The sequence below is a fragment of the Canis lupus genome, chromosome 10 (assembly GCF_011100685.1).
Source record: "Canis lupus familiaris isolate Mischka breed German Shepherd chromosome 10, alternate assembly UU_Cfam_GSD_1.0, whole genome shotgun sequence".
In the NCBI taxonomy this organism is placed as follows: Eukaryota; Metazoa; Chordata; class Mammalia; order Carnivora; family Canidae; genus Canis; species Canis lupus.
The window spans coordinates 20,449,103-20,467,181 of record NC_049231.1 but is presented as its reverse complement, the minus strand read 5'-3'; the positions used below and the strand labels follow the sequence as shown (position 1 = coordinate 20,467,181).

At 54.7% G+C, this 18,079-nt stretch overlaps 1 protein-coding gene across 3 annotated transcripts in view; it reads left to right on the top strand.

The window, feature by feature from the left end:
* The window catches only part of TBC1D22A (TBC1 domain family member 22A), a 334,160-nt gene that overhangs the window by 12,662 nt on the left and 303,419 nt on the right, over positions 1-18,079 (top strand). For all 3 annotated transcript variants that reach the window (XM_038550205.1, XM_038550204.1, XM_038550203.1), the window contains exons 2-4: positions 10,879-10,935; positions 11,961-12,301; positions 16,921-17,097. In XM_038550205.1, coding sequence (XP_038406133.1) covers positions 10,879-10,935; positions 11,961-12,301; positions 16,921-17,097 — 575 coding nt within the window. The remainder of the gene's footprint in view (positions 1-10,878; positions 10,936-11,960; positions 12,302-16,920; positions 17,098-18,079) is intronic.

The following is an 18,079-nucleotide window of genomic DNA, read 5'->3' as shown; positions in this document are numbered from 1 at the left end:
CAGTGGAGTTGTCCTGGTGCGACCGCGGCTTCAGGCAGGACTACCTGGACAGGGGCACGGAATCGGGGGAACTTACCTGGCCTCTCAAGGCATTGGGTTCAGTTGAGGTCCTGGTGATGAGAGGAGAGAGGCTTCCCACCAGCGTGGGGCCTCGATCTCCCGGGTTTCAGCACCAAATGTCAAGTTTGATATGGTTGGTAGTGAAACAAAATAGGCCAGGCAAAGGTGGGTCGGCCAGGCAAAGGTGGGTTGGCTAGGCAAAGATGGGTTGGCCAGGCAAAGGTGGGTGGAGGCAGGCTTTTAATGAAAGCACTCTTGGGCAAGGTTCCATGGCCCCACAAGGGAGTGAAGCTGGAGATGTCCCGGGGCCGGGGAAGTGGTGCCCAGGGGAGTACATGTGAACTTTTTAAGGGGAGAGGTAAGGGGTTGTGTCTGTACGGGGTGATAGGTATTAGGGCATATGGTATGGGGCGAGAACTGCTCATGGCCTTATATGGGGTTTGGGTAAGGTGCGGTTCAGGTTTCCTGCATAGGTCCTGTCTCCCCCGATGATGTGTCCTTGGGAGGTCTGCTGGTGGCGGGAAAGTTCCGAGGCGAGGGTGACAAGATGGAGGGTCCGCGCCACTTTGTTGGTGCCTCCCAATCCCCCTTGATCCTGCCGGCCTAACAGGGGAGATGGTTCATCACAGCTTCAAGTATTGGTGATGCTATTTTCTTCCTCCTTGGGTGGGGGGGGCAGGCACGTAAGGCCACCTCTTGTGATTGGAGGATACATCTGCCTCTGCTGGTGGCAGCTGTCCGGCCAGGAGAGCTGCTAGTGCCCCTGGGCATTCTTGGACACTGGCTGCTGTGGTACGGGTTGGCCTGTGAGGACGTGGTGGCTCTGGGCCCCGTTTTGTTTTCTTGGAATTGTGCTCTCCTCTCGGATTAGTTTTCTGTTCCCAAACCAGTCACTAGAGCCATCGTGGCATTTCATGTCTCAATCAGATCTGGCTGCGTGGACTGGTGTGATTTCCAGTGCTCTGACGGGCTGGGTCAGGCAAGGGCAGTGTAGGAGCTGATGGGAGGGAGGGCTCTCCTTCCATCCAGTTCTGAGAGAACGTGCTCCTGTGGATCCGGATTCCTTTATGGTGAAGATGCTTCGTCATTCAAATATTTGTGTAGCAAAGAAGCGTTAAATGTCTCAAGCATTTATTGGATGCCTTCTGTGTGCACACCAGGCCCTACAGCTGGTGCTGGCCTGGACCCCCGCAGTGAAGCCTGGGGGGCACCCTGCAGTTCCTGGGGTGGCCTGGGCGAGGGGAGGGAGATGCTGGCAGAGGGTGGAGGTGGCCTCAGCCTGGACCTCGAAGGACCGTCAGTTCCTATAGGTACGGACTTGGTTGTGGGGGTGTTCTGCAGACAGGGCCCGGCGCTGGCCTTGGCAGCCAGGCGGCTGGATGAGGGCCCCGCTGAGGGAAAGGTGAACAGGACACAGGAGTGCCGCCAGCAGGGACCTGACCTCAGGGGATGGGTCATCAGATGGGGTATGCTGGGGGCCAGTGCTGTGCTGGGGGTCAGCGCGCCCCAAGCTGGGGTGGTTGTGTGGGGAGGGGCGGGAGAGGCACAGGGAAGGTTCCAGGTGTTCCCTGTGGCTGACTCTGAGCTGGGGAGTGAAGCTGCCCCCGCCTGGCAGAACCAGAGGCAGCGGGGCGGCTGCTGCAGCTCTGTCTTGGGACACTGGCAGGGGGGAGGGTGTAGCTGTGGGAAAGGCTTCAGGGTTTAGGAGGACGTGGAGACTGGCTGAATGGGGCGGCATGCTTCAGGGAGGAGGTGAGGGTGGCCCTTGGGGTCTTGGGTTGCTGTTCGTGGAGATGAAGTCATAGAAGGAGTTGGTGGCCTGGTCAGGAGAAGAAGGAACCGAGCCCTGATCCAGGGTGGTGGGGGCAGCAGATGGATTCTAGATGGCACCGACGCGGGCCGCCCCAGCAGGCCCAGGAGCTGCTGGTGGAAGAGGCTGGGAGGGTGCAGGAGGCAGGGTCGCCTGTTGGTCTTCCTGCCCGATTGGCATGGTGGTTGTCCCAGGACTGGACGCTGAGAAGTGGGCGTGAGGGGTGGCCCCTGGGGCAAAGCAGACTGTGACGGACCCCTTAGTGCGAGGTGGGGAGTGAGTGGCCGACCTGGCAGCGGCACCCGGGGCAGCCGTCTGAGAAGCTTTTACCTGGAGGCATCGGTCAGTAGCATCAGGATTCCCGTAAAGTGGGAGGAGGCGGGGAGAGGCTGAGGAGCCTCTGCGTGGGCAGCGGGAATGGGGTTGGGGGGGGTGGGGGGGCGCAGAGAAAGGTAGAAGGGGCTGGACGCATGAGCCTGGAGGCCAGAGGAGGGAGAGGCCTGCGGCAGAGGAGCAGAAGTGGAGCCTGCGGGGTGGTGGGGCTCGGGAGTGGCTGCCCCCGATTTCAGCAGATTTCGGCAGATTCCGAAAGCTTGTCTTTACTTATATTTTGTTTTCTATAATAAAGACTCATGGCTTTCGTTTGGGTTGAGGTCTGTTGACACAACACTGTGTTCAGTGACGTGTGCGTATGATATGACGATCTGATTTGAGGCGTCACACGGCCCGGTTGTTTGTCTTCCGGTGGGAACTGTGAAGATCTGTCCTCTTAGCAGCTTTGCAGTGTGCAGCGCGCTGTTAGCCGCGGTCGCCGTGCTGCCCGTCCCTTCCCCAGGACTCGCCGAGGCTGTGCCTCCTGCCCACCTTCCCCACATTGCCTACCCCCCGCCCCACACAACCACCAGCCTGAGTCCACACGTTGCTTTTCTCAGGTGAAGGAAAACCGGATCGTAAACAAGCTCATTTCCAAGACCTATTTCAAGAGATGTCCCCGGAGCAACTTCCCAATTGGCTCAGTAGTTGCCCAAGTGTCCGCTGGGATTTGGGGGCTGCGAGGAGCGGGACGGGGGACCCTATGGGGGCCCAGATGGCGGAGAGCATGTGGGCCAGGCGAGGTGACACTGTCGGGGGGCTGCTGTGGTTCCCAGCACCGGGACAGCCTGAGGGACCTCTGACCTGGGGCCGCGGGGCCAGGAGCCGGGCGTGTGGTGGGCAGAGGGACCGTGCAGTTGTTTGCTCGGTGATGGCGTGTCATACATTTTCCTCTGAAGCCCTTTCAAGTTAATTTCCTTGGAAAACTTACTTCTTTTGAATATTTTATAAACCTGGGGAACATCACCATGTGCTAGAATGAACCTAATGGTAAATCAGGCGCTAATTGAGTTCATATTTCAACAAACCGCTGTGGAGCGTGGGGGCCCGGAGGCGGGGGCTCCAGACCCGCCACGAGCCGTGGGCAGCAGTTCGTCCTAGGTGACGGATGTCACAGCGTTCTTCGCTTACCTTTTGATGCTTAGGACATTTCATTTCCGCACGATTCTTTCCGTGGTCTCACGCAGGGCTGCTTCCCCTGCTGCTGTTCTAGCCTTTCACTGAGGGAAACAGAAGGCCATCCTGGGCCCCGTTCGGTCCCCCTTCCGTCTGTCCATCCGTCTTGTCTCAAAACCAGGGCCTTGGTGTTGGGGCGTCCAAGTCAAACCAGGAAAACCTTTGCTGGAAAGCACATGAGAGAATCACCTTATTGTCAAGCCCGAGCCGGAGGCCTTGCAGCATCACGGCTTCCCTCTGGCCTTGGTCCTCCTGCCCCTGTGCTTACCTGTGTTCTCGTGACCGTCCACCACTGAGGGAGTCTTAGTTTGGGGGGTGGTACCATGTGTGTCATTTTTACTTGAAGCTCCTGAGATGTTTTGTTCTGTGCTGTAGCGTTACAGACTTTTGTTCGGGGCTGCAGAAGTGGACTCGGATCTGTTTAACGGGCTGTCGAGTGACGTTGGTCAGCCGGGTGGTTGATGCGGAAAGGCTTCCTTGCTTAAGCCTTCGACCCCCGAGGCACAGCCGCCTTCCTGGACTCCTGGTCAGGGAGGAGATCCTTCTGCTTCTTCCCCTCTCCCCTCCTTCCCTCTCCATCCATCCATCCATCCATCCCTCTCTCCCTCCCTCCCTTGTCCCTTCCTCTCCATCCCCCTCTCTTTCCCTCCCTCCCCCAATCTCTTTCCCTCTCTTCTTTCTCGAGCTGTCATTTACATATCCTCTATTTCACCCACTTAAAGTATTTTCCGTCTATTCACGGAGTTGGACAGTCATCACCACAGTCAGTTTTAGAACACTTGCCTCACCACCAGGGCGGTGCTCGCCAAGCTCGCAGGCAGTGACTCCCGGTTCCCTCCTCCCCAGCCCCTGGCTGCTGCTCATCTACTTTTTGTTTCTGTAGATTTGCTTATTCTAGACATTTGCTTATTCCTGTGTGTGGAATCACATAGCCTCTGGTCTTTGTGACTGGTTTCTGTCACTGCACGTGGTATTTTCAGGTTTCATCCACGGGGGGGGGGGGGGGGGGGGGGCATGGATGTCAGCACTTCCTTCCTTGTTGTAACCTGACAATGGGCATAGGTGATGGACCTTGCGACTGCACACTTTGGCTATTATAAGTGACACAGTATATTTTTTTGTGTTGATGTTTGTTTTCATTTCTCTTGGGTGTGGACCCTGGAAGTGGAAATACAGGGTCATGTGGTAAGTATCTGATCTTTGAGGACCTGCCAGCCTGTCTTCCAAAGCAGCTGCACCGTTTTTATATCCCCATCGATAGGATGTAAGATTTGAATTTCTTTCCATTCTCACCAACGCTTGTAATTACCCTTTTAATTTTTACCATCCTTCTGGGTGTGAAGTAGTATCCTATTGTGGGTTTAATTTGCATTTCTCTGGTGATGGAAGATTTTGGGCTTGCTTTCTGCAAGGTTTCAGTGTCCAGTGTAACCAGGACAGGGGTGGGCTGGGGGTCCGAGTCAGCAGGTAGTATCCTGGAGGGGCACTCTATTTTCTGGCCCCTTGGGTGGCTGAGCCCTCCTCTGGCAGCCACACAGGGAACATGCATGGTCCTCCATCCAGCATGAGGGATAAGCTGGCACACATACACAGTTTAAGCTGTTGCATTCTTTTCCTGGGCCAGCTTCCCCGCCTCCCCCCACCCCTCCACCCCCATCATTATTCTGAATTTGTTTTCACTGCTATCATGCACTAGGAGTTTTAGCCACTTGTGTATGTATCCGAAATGATAGATAGTGTCATTTTCTAAGCTTTCTTAAATGATGTCATGCTGTGTATATTCAAGGTACCCTTCATTGGTACGTTTATAAATTTACCGATCTTGATTCTCGTAGTTCCTTTGTGTTTACTATGGTTAGTATTCTGTTATATGTGTATGTTCCAGTTTGTTTATTCGTTATTCAGTTGATAATGGATATCTAGGGTTTTCTGGAAATTTTTTTTCTTTTTAGTATTAGCGACGTTGCCGAACCTGTCTCCTGTGTCCTTAGGCAAGGGTTTTCCACAGCGTGTACCTAGAAGTGACATTATGTCATGCCTGTCTGCTTTTCGTAAGGAATCACTAGGGTCCTCTTCAAAACGGTGAATTACTGTAGTGTTTTAAAGCAGTACGATTTATTAAAAAGTTTATTGGTTAACATATTTTTTAAAGAACGATTTCATTATGTGGAATGAGGTAGGTATGTTAGTTGATACTTACTCTTTTAAAATGGCTTTAGCCGAAGCTTGTTTTTCTGTTTAGCTATGCAAGACCAGATAAAAGTGCAGTTTTAATAAGATAAAATGAGATGCCTTTTAGTCTAAGCTTGAACTTTGCTGGAACATTTTCTGCTCAATAAACACAAGTAGTGTGCCCATGAAGAATTAATGTGTTTGTGCTGTCCTGGGAGGGAAGGAGCCTGCAGCTTGGGCTAATGCTTCAAGACTTGTAGAAATGACTTGTGTGTGGTGGGCAGAGAGGCCCCACTGCCCGTTGGTCTTGAGCCGTATTTGTGTATTGAGACAGGAGGGCAGGGTGCAAGTGAACAAGGTAGATGGGTAATATTGGTGAGTGCTATCTGTAGGTCCCTTGGCGGTAGTCAAGCTGCTGCCAGTTATGGCTGTCTCATTTCTTCCTTGTTCTTATTCCCACTCTGGGACAAGGAAGCTAAAGCCTAGAGCAATTATACAGGCCCTTTGATTCTTAAAACTGGAAACTTTCTTTTTTTTTTTTCCCAAAGATTTTATTCATTCATTCATTCATTCATGAAAGACACACAGAGAAAGAGAGAGAGGCAGAGACACAGGCAGAGGGAGAAGCAGGCTCCATGCAGGGAGCCCAACGTGGGACTCAATCTCGGGTCTCCAGGATCACACCCTGGGCTGAAGGCGGCGCTAAACCGCTGAGCCACCGGGGCTGCCCCAAAACTGGAAACTTTCTTTCAAGGTCAGGGAATCCTCCAAGAGATTTTAGGGATTCAGACTGGTCACAGGGGATGGCTTTCCCATGGTGTCACTGGGAAAGTTCAGAGGCTGGATGGAAATCAGAAGGCTGGTCACACACACACATCGAGGTTGATGCGGCCGTCAGCTGGGACGTAATCTGAAGCTGTTGCCTCTAGTGCTTCCAGGTGAGCTCTCCATGCGGCTAGCTTGGGCTTCTTCAAAGCCTGGTGTCTGGGTTCCAGGAGAGAACCCAAGAGAACTAGGTGGAAGCTGTGCTGCCTTTTAAAAATTTAACATCTTCATTGAGATTCACGTATAATATTTAAATTTAAATATTTAACATTTAAATTCGCATACACCATTCCTTCGTTCACGGGGTGAAAATCAGTGGCATTCATTCTGAGAAATGAATTCAATTCTTTCATTCTCAGAGAGAAGCTCTGTAGTCTCTCGCTGTTATGCTGGCCTCCTATCCTCCCCCCCAAGCAACCACTTGTCTACCTCTGTCTCTATAGATTTCTGTTCTAGACATTTTTGTGTCAATGGGATCGTGTAATAGGTGTTTCTTTATGACCAGCTTCGTACACTTGGTGTGCTGTTTTCAGGGCTCTTCCTCAGAGCATGTGCCAGTGCAACACTTTATAGCTGAGTACTGTTCTGGGGAATAATGTTCCACTTTACCGGGTTTTTGTTCTCATAGAACATTACATATGCCAATTCATTGTTTTGTTTTTATAAGCAAACGTTAAGGTTCTTACGAGTTTGGAGTCCAGTGTGCTTGTCTTTGCCTGCCTGGTACTCCTCATGATGCCTGTCACAAAGCGGGGGCTATCAGATGCCCATTCAATTTTGCTGAAAAATTTTAGAATATAAAAGAACATTTTCTGTAATTAAAATGTGCCACAGGCACAGGAATGTAGGAACTAATGGAAAACTGAAAAAATGCCCCAATATAGAAGAATCTTCTGCATATTGAAGATAATCAGTAGTGAAAAGGGTAGGTTTTTAACAAATAGGCATTGGAGCAGTGGATTATTATTTTTTTTTACAGTTTTATTTTACAGTATGTAGCAAAAATAAAATAAATTCTAGGTGACACAAAACTCAAGGTAGAAAATAAAAGCACAGAAGTGTGGAACAAGAACACTGTTGGATATTTACACCATCTCAGTAAGTCTGCTGAGCTGAATGTTTGTGTGCTCCCAAAACTCGCATGAAGCCTTAACACCCAGAGTGAGGGTGTAAGGAGGGTGGGGTCTTTGGGGGATGAGGAGGTCCTGAGGCTGGAGCCCCCTGTGGTGGGATTAGGTCCTTTATAAAAGAGGCCCCATAGCGCCTCCCTGCCCTTTCCACTGGGTGAGGACACAGCAAGCAGGTACCAGCTGAGGCCCTTGCCAGAACCTTGGTCTTGGACTTCCAGCCTCTAGAAACGTGAGGAACAAACGCCCTTGTTTATAAGTTGCCCTGTGCGTGGTATTTTTGTTATAGCAGCTGGAACAGACTAAGACAGGTAGGGGTGAGCTTTTTTAAGTAGAGTCCTCAGAGGAGAGCCCTGGGTAAACGCATACAAGTGAGGTTGGCTTAACCACAGAGACCTTTAAGCTTCCATCAGCCAGGAAGACGGATTTGTCACCTGGCACTATTCTGTTCCATTCTGGTTTTCTGTTGCTGCTGTAACAAATCAACACAAACCTATAGGCTGATAGTGCACATTTATCTTCTAGTTCTGGAGGTCACAGGTCGGACATGGGTCTTGCTGGGCTAAAATGAAGGTGTCGGCAGAGCTTTCTGGAGGTCGTAGGAGAAGGCTTTTCCTTAGCCTCTCCAGCTTCTCTGGGCTTCCCACAGTTCTTGGCTCGTGGCCCCCTGTGTCCATCTTCACAGCCAGGAGTGTAGCCTTGACCAGAGCATTCTTCATACCCTCAGAGGGAGGGAGAACTTCTAAGGACTCAGGGTTAGATTGGGCCCACTCGGCTAATCCGGGGTGCTCTCCTAGGGCTTAGATCTTCTGTTGCATCTGCAAAGCCCCCTTTGCCGTGGGAGGTGACACACACACGTTCTGGGATTGGGATATGACGTCTTTAGCCATTATTCTGCCAACCACGCTGCCTGAATGACAGCAGGTTTTTACTAAGCAGTGAGAAGAGGGTGAACACCCCTTAGAAAGATGGGCAGAGGGTCTGAATAGGCAGTTGACAGAAGTAGCACAAGTGCACAAAAATATTGAGAAATTGCTTAACCTCAAAAATAATTGAGACACATGACCAGCATCGAGGCCATTTTTCTCCCATTAAATTAGCAGTGATTTGTGGTCTGTCCACATGGCTGTGGGGCACGTGGACGGACCACCTGTGGCAGTGTGCATCACAAGCCACATTGGTTAAATGAGTTATGGTGTAGTTATGTGGTGGGACCTTCCAGGGAGATGGCACCGGCCACCAGTGAGTTCACTGCTGCTCATTCTATTCTATGACTTTTATTTTAAAATTATTTTTTCTATTATGATTTTTAAAAAACATTTATTTGAGAGAGAGAGAGTGAAAGAGATCACAAGCAGAGGGAGCGGTAGGGGGAGAGGGAAAAGCAGGCTTCCTGCTGAGCAGGGAGGTTTTGTAACCTCCTGCTTGTTGCTCCCAATGCTGGGTTGGATCCCAGGACCCCAGGATGATGACCTGAACCACGACTTAACCCACAGAGCCAGCTAGGCGCCTCCTTTGATTATGACTTTTAAAAACTTTAAACAATTGGAGATAATTAGAGGTTTATAAGGGGCTGCAGAGAAGTGTGTGGCGAAATCTTGTGTGCCTTCTCATTGTTATGTTTTTACTTTTTAATTATTTATTATTATTTATTCATGAGAGAGAGAGAGGCAGAGACACTGGTTGAGGGAGAAGCAGTCTCCCTGTGGGGAGCCCAGTGTGGAATTTGATCCCTGGGATCATGACCTGAGCTGAGCCAAAGGCACTCAACCATTGAACCACCCCAGCACCCCCATTGTTGTTTTTATTTTTTTTAATTTTTTAATTTTTTAAATATTTTATTTATTTATTCATGAGAAACACAGAGAGAGGGAGGCAGAGACACAGGCAGAGGGAGAAGTGGGCTTCATGCAGGAGCCTGACATGGGACTCGATCCCGGGTCTCCAGGATCACGCCCTGGGCTGAAGGCGGTGCTAAACTGCTGAGCCACCTGGGCTACCCCCATTGTTGTTTATAAATTTAATATGTAGCATACTTTTTTTTGTACTTGCCAATACATGTAAATAAATGCATTTAAGTAAGTTGGATGGTAACAATATAGGGAAACCGTCATGATGTGTTACTTAGTGAAAAGTAGGATTTCATTCTATTTTTAAAAATTAAAACATTTCTGGGTGCACGAAAGGCCTCTGTGTCTGCATTAGCGTTAGCCTGCACACCCCTGTCACGAGGTCCCCCAAGCGTTGCACGGGGACCATAACGGGCCGTGTCACCGCTAGTGGCTGAGCCGAACCGAACGCTGCTAGCGGCCTGCTTATCCCGTGTCCTGGGGAGGGGGCGGCTGCAGTGGGCACCCTGCAAGGCCATCCAAGAGCCGAGCTCTTGCTCATCTTCCCGCTGTGCCCGCGTCCTTGGGTGGTTTTATAACCTCCTGCTCATTGCTCCCCGGGGTGTGAAGGCTGGGGAGCCCTGGGCCTCACATCCGTCCGTGTTCCCGGCAGGAAGAACAGGGGAGCCGGGGGAGCCAGGGGAGCCAGGGCCCGAGGGTGTGCCTGCTCGGCTTGGCTCCTCCAGGCAGACAAGGAAGGGTCTGTACTACTTGTGACTGACCTGCCCTGGGTCACGGTCCCCCCTTGCCCCGGGTGGACGTCTCCCGCGGAGGAAAGGGTGTGGCTGGGGTCACTCAGCTGACCACCCCAGCTTTCTGCCGTGGGCGTTATTTTGTTTCCATCTGTCTTCCAAGTTTACTCTGATGAGCAGAAGACTTTATTTTTAATTTTATTTTTTAGAAAATACTTAGAGAAAGTGAGTGCCGTAGTGGCAGGGGAGCGGCAGCAGAGGGAGAAGCGGGGAGCCCGTTGCGGGACTCGATCCCACGACCCCGGGATCACTCCCTGAGCCGAAGGCAGACACAACCACTGAGCCCCCCAGGGGCCCCCAGAAGACTTTTATAATAAAACCATTGTGTCTTAAAAAAAATACATTTAACTTCTTTTTGCGATTCTGCATTTTGTGTTTGGACACAATGGCCCCAGAGGAGAACTCCCAGGCGAGCATGTCAGCATTCATTCTGGGTACTGCCGGTGGCACTCGGTCCAGGGTGGGTGCCCGAGGCCCTGGTGATGCGGTCTGAGGCCCGTTGGCAGGGCGCGCTGAATGCCCCGTTGTGTGTGTGGTGAGGGCTTGTATGGTGCCATTCATCCCTCCCAGACGGGCCCTCGGGACCCGTGGCTGCTGAGGGAGGATTGCTGGGACCTGGTCCTTCCCTGGGCCGGGGGTGGGCTCATGGGGAGGCCGCAGAGAGGCTAATTGGTTTTCCCTGTCTTTTTAAACAGCATCCAGCACGTGTATGGTGCCCAGCACCCCCCTTTCGACCCACTGCTACATGGCACGTAAGTGGGGTCTGCGCTCGGGCTGCATCACATGTGCTCCTGGGAGCCCCTGGTCCCCCGCCCGCTCCCCGGGAGTCCCGAGGGGAGGAAGGCGGTCTTCCCTCCAGCAGATGTGTTGAGACCCGGCGTGGCTTGTCCTCTGGAGGAGGGTAGACGGGGAAGCCCAGCCCGAAGTGGAGGGGCCCGTGCAGGAGAACACGTAGCTGGCACCCCCTTAGCAGGGGAGGGGGCCTGGCTCCTGTTCACCGTGGTTAACTCGCCCCTTGCCCTCCACTGCCCTCTCTGCCCAGCGGCCTGGGGTTCGCCCTGCCCGTGGGTGCGCTCCTCCACCCGAGGCACATGGGGTGGTGTGTCCCGCAGGAGCACACCGGCAGGTGTTACAGGACACACCATGGGGCTCTTGCTTGAGCTGTGCTGTTGTCAAGTCCATACACCTGAGGCCTGGGTTGTGGGAACGGCCACTCCTGTGGCCTCCACCTGCCTTAGCAGGTTTGCGGGTACCTGCTGACGTGAGGTCTGGGGATTTGGTCTGAAGGCCATGACTGCTGTCCTGGGCTTCCTCCTAAATGGCTTTTGTCACTGAGCAGAGACTGCTCAGTGGGACTCCCCCTCGAGAGCCTCTCCCTCTTGCCACTGAATCCTAGGAGTCCTCCTTGGTGGTTCTTGTTGTTTTTAAAAGATTATTTATATACCTATGAGAGAGAGAACACGAGCACAAGCACAAGCACGAGTGGGGAGGTTGGGTGGAGGGAGAGGGAGAAACAGGCTCCTGGCTTAGTAAGGAACCTGATACAGGACTTGATTCCAGTACCCTGAGATCATGACCTAGGCCGAAGGCAGATGCTCAACCACTGAGCCCCCCCAGGTGCCCCAGGAGTCCTCTTTAGGATGCCTCTTTGGGTTGCTCAGTTGAAGCTGAAAGTTTGAATGTACACTTTTCGTCTGGAGGCTTCTTTCTGCCTGGTTTTAGGGTGAGTGCTCTCTAGCCTCCGGGAGGACAAGTCAAGTCTGCCTTTCCTTTGCAGCTTGCTCAAGGCCACGCCCAAGGCACCCAGCACCCCCGTGAAGGCCAAGAGAATCAGCACTTTCCAGGAGTTTGAGAGCAACACCAGCGATGCCTGGGATGCCGGTGAGGACGAGGATGGGCTCCTGGCCATGGCGGCAGAGAGCCTGAGCAGCGATGTGGTCATGGAGACGGCCAACCGCGTCCTGCGCAACCACAGCCAGCAGCAGGAGCGCCACAAGCTGCAGGAGGCTCCGGGCCCTGAGCAGAAGCCAAAGCCTGTGGCCGAGCCCCCTTTGGTCCCAAGCGGTGACATCCGGCTGGTGAAGTCCATCAGCGAGAGCCACACATCCTGTCCTGCAGGTGGGCCGGGGGCATGAGGACACACAGTGTGAGAGGGAAAGAGGCTCGAGTCCTTTCTCTGCGGGACATTACAGGGGTTCTGTTCTACATGTGGCGGGAGCTCATGCCCTTGAAAGACTTTGAGGTTGTTACCTGTGTGCCTGCAGGCCTTCCTGAAGCTGTGGACTTTATTTTGTGTTCCCAGCAGAGGGCGTGGTGTGTGGCTTTCATGGGCAGGGTGTGAGGGGCCCACAGTGGGCACGAGGCCCCGGGGGACCCTGACTCCCATGGCTGTGTGCCATGGTTGTTCCAGGGGTGACATTTCCAGCTGTGGGGCCAGGCCAGCTGCACATTCAGAGGCTGTACCTCCTTTGGCCGCTTCCCAGGATCCCCCCAGGGATACTACATGTGGGCTCAGGGTCTGTAGGGGAGGTTCTGGGGTTCAGAATTGCCCCATTTGGGTTATAAACTTCTATCCCTGTGCCTGGTGCTCAGTGGCCTTCCTGGAGCTCATTACTTTTGCTCCTTTGGTTTTGGGGGGCCTGTGATGTAAAACAACATACTTATTTGAAGAGCCTCTGTGACGGGTCAGGCCCTGCTCTCAGGGCTTGGGACGCCCCAAGGAAGTACCTGCCCTGGAGCACACGTTCTGGCGAGGGAGACAGACGCTGACCTATGCGTGATCAGTAAGGAGGCCTGGAGTGTGCAGGGAGGTGACACGTGCCATGGGTCGCAACAGAGGTGGGACGTGGTCACAGAGCAGGCCAGACCTGGGGTGTAATCTTAAATCAGACTGCCAGGTCACCCTTCTGAGAACGTGACGCATGAGCATCAGTGAGGTGAAGGGGTGAGGCATGGGGCTGGTGGCAGAGGGGCCAGCCCTTGCAGCCAGAGGCTCACCGACTCCCTCCCCCAGGGTCTCCGAGGGTCAGGGGGCTTGCCCTGAGGACAGAAGAGGGAGTCTTCTGAAGAGCAGCCTCAGCTTGTCCTCCTGGGACACACAGAGCTGGCGTTTATCCCTCGTCTAGTTTTCAGAAACACTTCCCGGGAGCTGACTAACATTTAGAGCATCACACGTCTCCGTAGGCGAGAACGCTGTGAATTAGCTCCTTCGACCAGTTTTCATATTGGGATCTAAACTATTTTTCTCTAAAATAGGCCCAACTTCAAAGTATTTGAGCTTAAAAATGAAAATCCAGTTAGGGCTCCTGGGAGTGCTCAGGGATCCCTGGGACTGACACAGTGCTCGCCGAGCACCCCGGCCCAGCAGTGCCGTCAACCTGTGTGCCTCTGCCCTTCGCTGTGCCCCCACCTCCGGGGCCTGGGTGGAGCCTCTGTCACTCCTGCCATCGGAGCAGTTGCTGGGAGGGCCTCAGCTCCCCTGGAGGTGGGGGCCCGTCCCTGCTGAGTGGGCTGGGTATCCACTCGGGCCGCAGGGCCGCCCTGGCAAGAGTACCACAGGCCCATGGTGTAGGCTCAGCAGAAGGCTCTGTCTCAGTCCTGGAGGCTGTAGCCGCCCCTGACAACGAACAGACCCCTCAGCTTCGCAGCCACTTTAGTAGGAGAAAGCTTATGGGGGAGGCATGGGGGCCATGCTGAGTGGTGGGGCAGGGTTTCAAGTCCAGGGCCCCTGACTCCAGGGCCTGCTGCTAGCCACTGGCCTCGCTGCAGAGAACAGGGCTTCTCCCCAGTCATTTGACCCCCGGGGCACACGAGGTCATGTTTTAGGACCTTTTCGGTGGTTACATCTGGGGTGGGGAGTGTGTGCTCATGGTGTGAAGTGGGCGGGGACCACGGGTGCCTGGCTCCCAGGAACTCTCTAGCCCGACTGCACAGTGCCAAGGGGGAGAGGGCTGCTCTCGAGCCCGAGGTGGCCTCTCAGGGAGCCGACGCCACAGGGGGCTGGCAGTGGTGGGCAGGACTCGTAAGCCTGTGTTCAGTCCCCTTGGTGGCCTGTAAATACTGGGGATGGCTTACTCGGTGTCGCAGCTAAGACGACCGTGTCAGTTCTTGTTCTTGCTGGGCTGGGCCCGGTGCAGACATGTTGGCTGGCAGTCAAGTGGGGAGACCCGGGGACGAGTCTTTCACCTCTGTGAGCGGGTGGGAGCCTTGGAGCGGTGGATAGGACCCAGAAGCACCCGGGGTAGAAGGCCCAGTTTTGTTGAGGAGGGCCAGGGGCATGTCAGGGAGGCTTCAGAGAGGAGGTGAAGTCTGTAGGGTTGCCAGGAGGGTGAGGTTCCGGGCTCAGGAGGTGAGGGCATCCTGGCCGAGGGGAGGTGCCGGTGGGCTGGGCTGGCTGACTGCATGCTTCGTCTGCATGGTTTGCACCTTCTCCGAAGGTGGGGACCATGTCCCATTTTCTTTGTTTCTCTTTGGTTTCCTGTGTCATTACATAAATGTCAGTGAGGAAAAGTGAGCGGTCTTCAGGGCCTGATGACCGTGGGCTCCCCCCTCCTCCACGCCCTGTCCCACCCTCGTCCCTGCATGGGCCACATGGCCGTGGGCCAGGCCAGGCATCCATTCAGGTGAGGGACCTGTGGGTTCCATTTCCCGTGATTGCTCGAAGGAGCAGCCTTGTGTCATTTGGAAAATCCTGGACACTATGTTTTATGGTCTGGTTGGCACGCTGCTTGCCCTTGCCACTGCCAGCGTTTATGTCGGATGCCTGTCCTTTTACAGTGCGGCTCTGTGGGGAGCCCACGTCACCCCACGCAGAGTCCACAGGGCCTGTCGGCTGCCCTCAGCTGTGGCCTTCAGTGCTGGATTGATGGCGGTTCGAAGTTCAGGGACGGCGCAGCAGGGGGGCCCAGGCTGGCCTTCCCCATGCTGCTTCTTTACTTTTGATCGTCTGATTTTCTTCATCAAGTCTGAGAAGCCTGTGCCTTTGTACCTGAAGTCAGATGTCCTTTGCTTGACTCGGTGCCCCTGGCTGAAGGGCGAAGCCCGCCTTTGGCCGTGGAGGGCTCAGTGGACATGGCCGGGAGAGGACTATCTCCTTGGCTGACTGTGACCGAGCTGGACACTGACGGTGCACGTGAGACCCACTCCAGGGGCCCCGGAGGGGTCGCTGGCTGTCAATCTTCTTGCTTCCTCGGGGGGCAGGTGGGGGCATCACTGTGCTCTGCCCAGGAGGAAGTGGTACTTATGTGTCTGCATAAATGACACCGGTCTCTCTAAGATGGTAGATGAGTAAACCCAGCATGTTTAGTCCTGCGGGAGAACGTGGAACTGTCCCTCTGGTCGATCATCTTTCCTAGAGAATCACGACTCTCGGTGGAGTAGGAGATCCCGAGGGCGGGGAGGGGGGTCTGAGCACCGCCACCCTGGGCTCCCCAAGGCAGGCCCATGGGGAGGTCTGCAGGGAGGGGTCAGCCCTGAGGACGGCCTGCAGGAGCTCTCTCTTCCACGCCCACTTTGGCAGGCGTTTCTGGAAGCTTAACTGGGCCAGACTCTGCCCGGAGGCCATGGGCCGTCTTGCTTCTCTGTGGCCCAAGGGTTTCTGCGTGAAGCCTTTCGCCTGTTTTCAGGCTCACGAGTCTGCTCTGCCAGCAGGAGAGAGCTGGTGGGAGTCTGGAGGTGGTGGCCAGGAGCCCACATGTTTGCTTCACACTGTTTCTTGTCCCCTTTCCTGGAATTTATTTTTTCCACTGGTTTATTATTTTTTTATTATTTTTATTATTTTTAATTTTTTAAGATTTTATTTATTCATAGAGACACAGAGAGAGAGAGGCAGAGACCCAGGCAGAGGGACAAGCAGGCTCCATGCAGAGAGCCCAACGTGGGACTCGATCCAGGGTCTCCAGGATCACTCCCTGGGCTGCAGGTGGTGCCAAACCGCTGCGCCACCGGGGCTGCCCCTCTCCACTGGTTTAAATTCCAGTTTTGGAAGATGTGGTTGGTCCTGGCAGCTCCTTCTGAGTGACCTGTTGGGCCTCGGGCTCTCTCCTGTGGCTCTTCCCTGTCTTGGGTTGCTGGATTTAGTGCACTGTGTCCCCTCGGCACTGTGTGTCCCTGTCGTAGGGTCGGTGGGCCGTCAGGCGTGGCGGTGGGTGGCACCCTGGGTTGGGGTTAGATGGGCCTGCAGCCCGTGGGGCCCCCCCCCCCCCAGCTTTCAGTGGGCTCTAGCTTCCTGTGCTTTGTCTTGGTGATGGCCCCTGCCCTGCCTCCTTCCTGGGGCCTGGGGAGATCTGAGGGCTGCAAAGAGTCTTCAGTGCCACCGTGTGTGCCTTGGTGGCTTCCTTCTATGCTCAGGCCCAGGTGACGCCTGCGGGCACGCTCATCCCAGCTCTACATCAACAGACCCTGGGATCGTGTCACCTGGGTCTGCTTTGGGGGCGCCCTGACCGTTGGTGCACCCTGAGATGGTCTTGGGTTTTCTGTGTGTCATCCTGCTTTTGCGTGGGCCCCTACCTACTTTCCTCGGGAATAATTCTGTACCGGGAAGCCAGTGGCTTCATGAGCGCTCACTGATCTCACTCCATGCTGAGTAGCAGTAGTAGGTCTGCACTGCCCAGTGGTGGAGGAAGGGACAACTGTGACACGGTGGCATTCACAGAGGGCAGGTGGGAGCCTTCCAACTGGGAACATGGTTGGGGGGGGTCCAGGAAGCCATCCTCACCGTGTGCTCTCTCTCTCCGCAGAAAGCGCCAGCGACACTGTCCCCCTGCAGCGGTCCCAGTCTCTCCCACACTCGGTGACTGTCGCACTGGGTGGGACGTCTGACCCCAGTGCCCTCAGCAGCTCAGCGTTAAGTGAAAGAGAGGCCTCTCGGCTCGACAAGTTCAAGCAGCTTCTTGCTGGCCCCCATACAGACCTCGGTGAGTCCCCCGCTAGGGGAGGGCACATGTGCCTTGTCCTCTTGGTGCTTCGTCCCCAGGCTCCCATGTGTGGTTTACTTTGTTGGAGGGTGGTCTGTGTTGTGCCAGGAAGTCACGAAGATGGGAGTTGTTTGTCCTCGAAGGTTACTCTAGAGTGTTTTGGTAATGGGCTTCCAAAGCAGTTGATCTGGCATTTTTCTGTTCTTTTTTTCTTAACGCCCCTATTGAACTCCTTTGGCTTCTCGGAGCTGTAGGGCCAGCCAGGCTGCCATGCCTGCTCTTCAGAGTGTTCCGGGGGGACAATGCTGGTGACTGGTGTCCTGATCGCTGCTGACTTCACCTTCCTTTGGGGGCTTAGCGTCGGTGTAGCATGTGACAGGCCGTGAGCACCCCGGGGAGCCAGGGCAGGGCTTGGGTGGGCAGGCCAGCAGGAGACGATCCAGCCACCACTCTGCTTCTTGGGGGTCACGATAGCCATGCGGCCGCGCTGCAACCAGGCTCTGAGGCGTGTGCCTGCTGTCAGGTCCACCTGCTGGAGTTCCGCTTGCTTCGTCGTTCTTGCCTCTACACGTCTCCTCTCTGTGGAGCGCCGCTCTGCCTCGGGCACCTTGCTGGATGCTGGAGCTCTCCTGAACGTGGGATGTGGCGTGGTCCTGAGCTCCTCGAGGGGCTGGAGCCTGGGTGGCCGGAGGGTGGTGTGCCCGGTGGGCAGTGCCCCACTTGGCCAGCAGGTGGCGCATGAGGCCCGCAGATGAGGCACCCAGCCGGCGGGGAGGCGGAGCCTGCAGAAGCTGAGGGGCGGGCCTGGCGCCTGGGTGCTGCTCCCAGTGGTGTGAAGGGGTCCTTCCCCCAAGTTTCTTCCTTTACGTTTCCCTATTGTTGTGCTCATGCCGTGTAACACAGTCACTGGGCACCGGAGGATGTGCCGTAAAGATGTGGCACTCCTTCCCCCAACCCTGCTTGCCCTCCTTTCGTGGTTCTG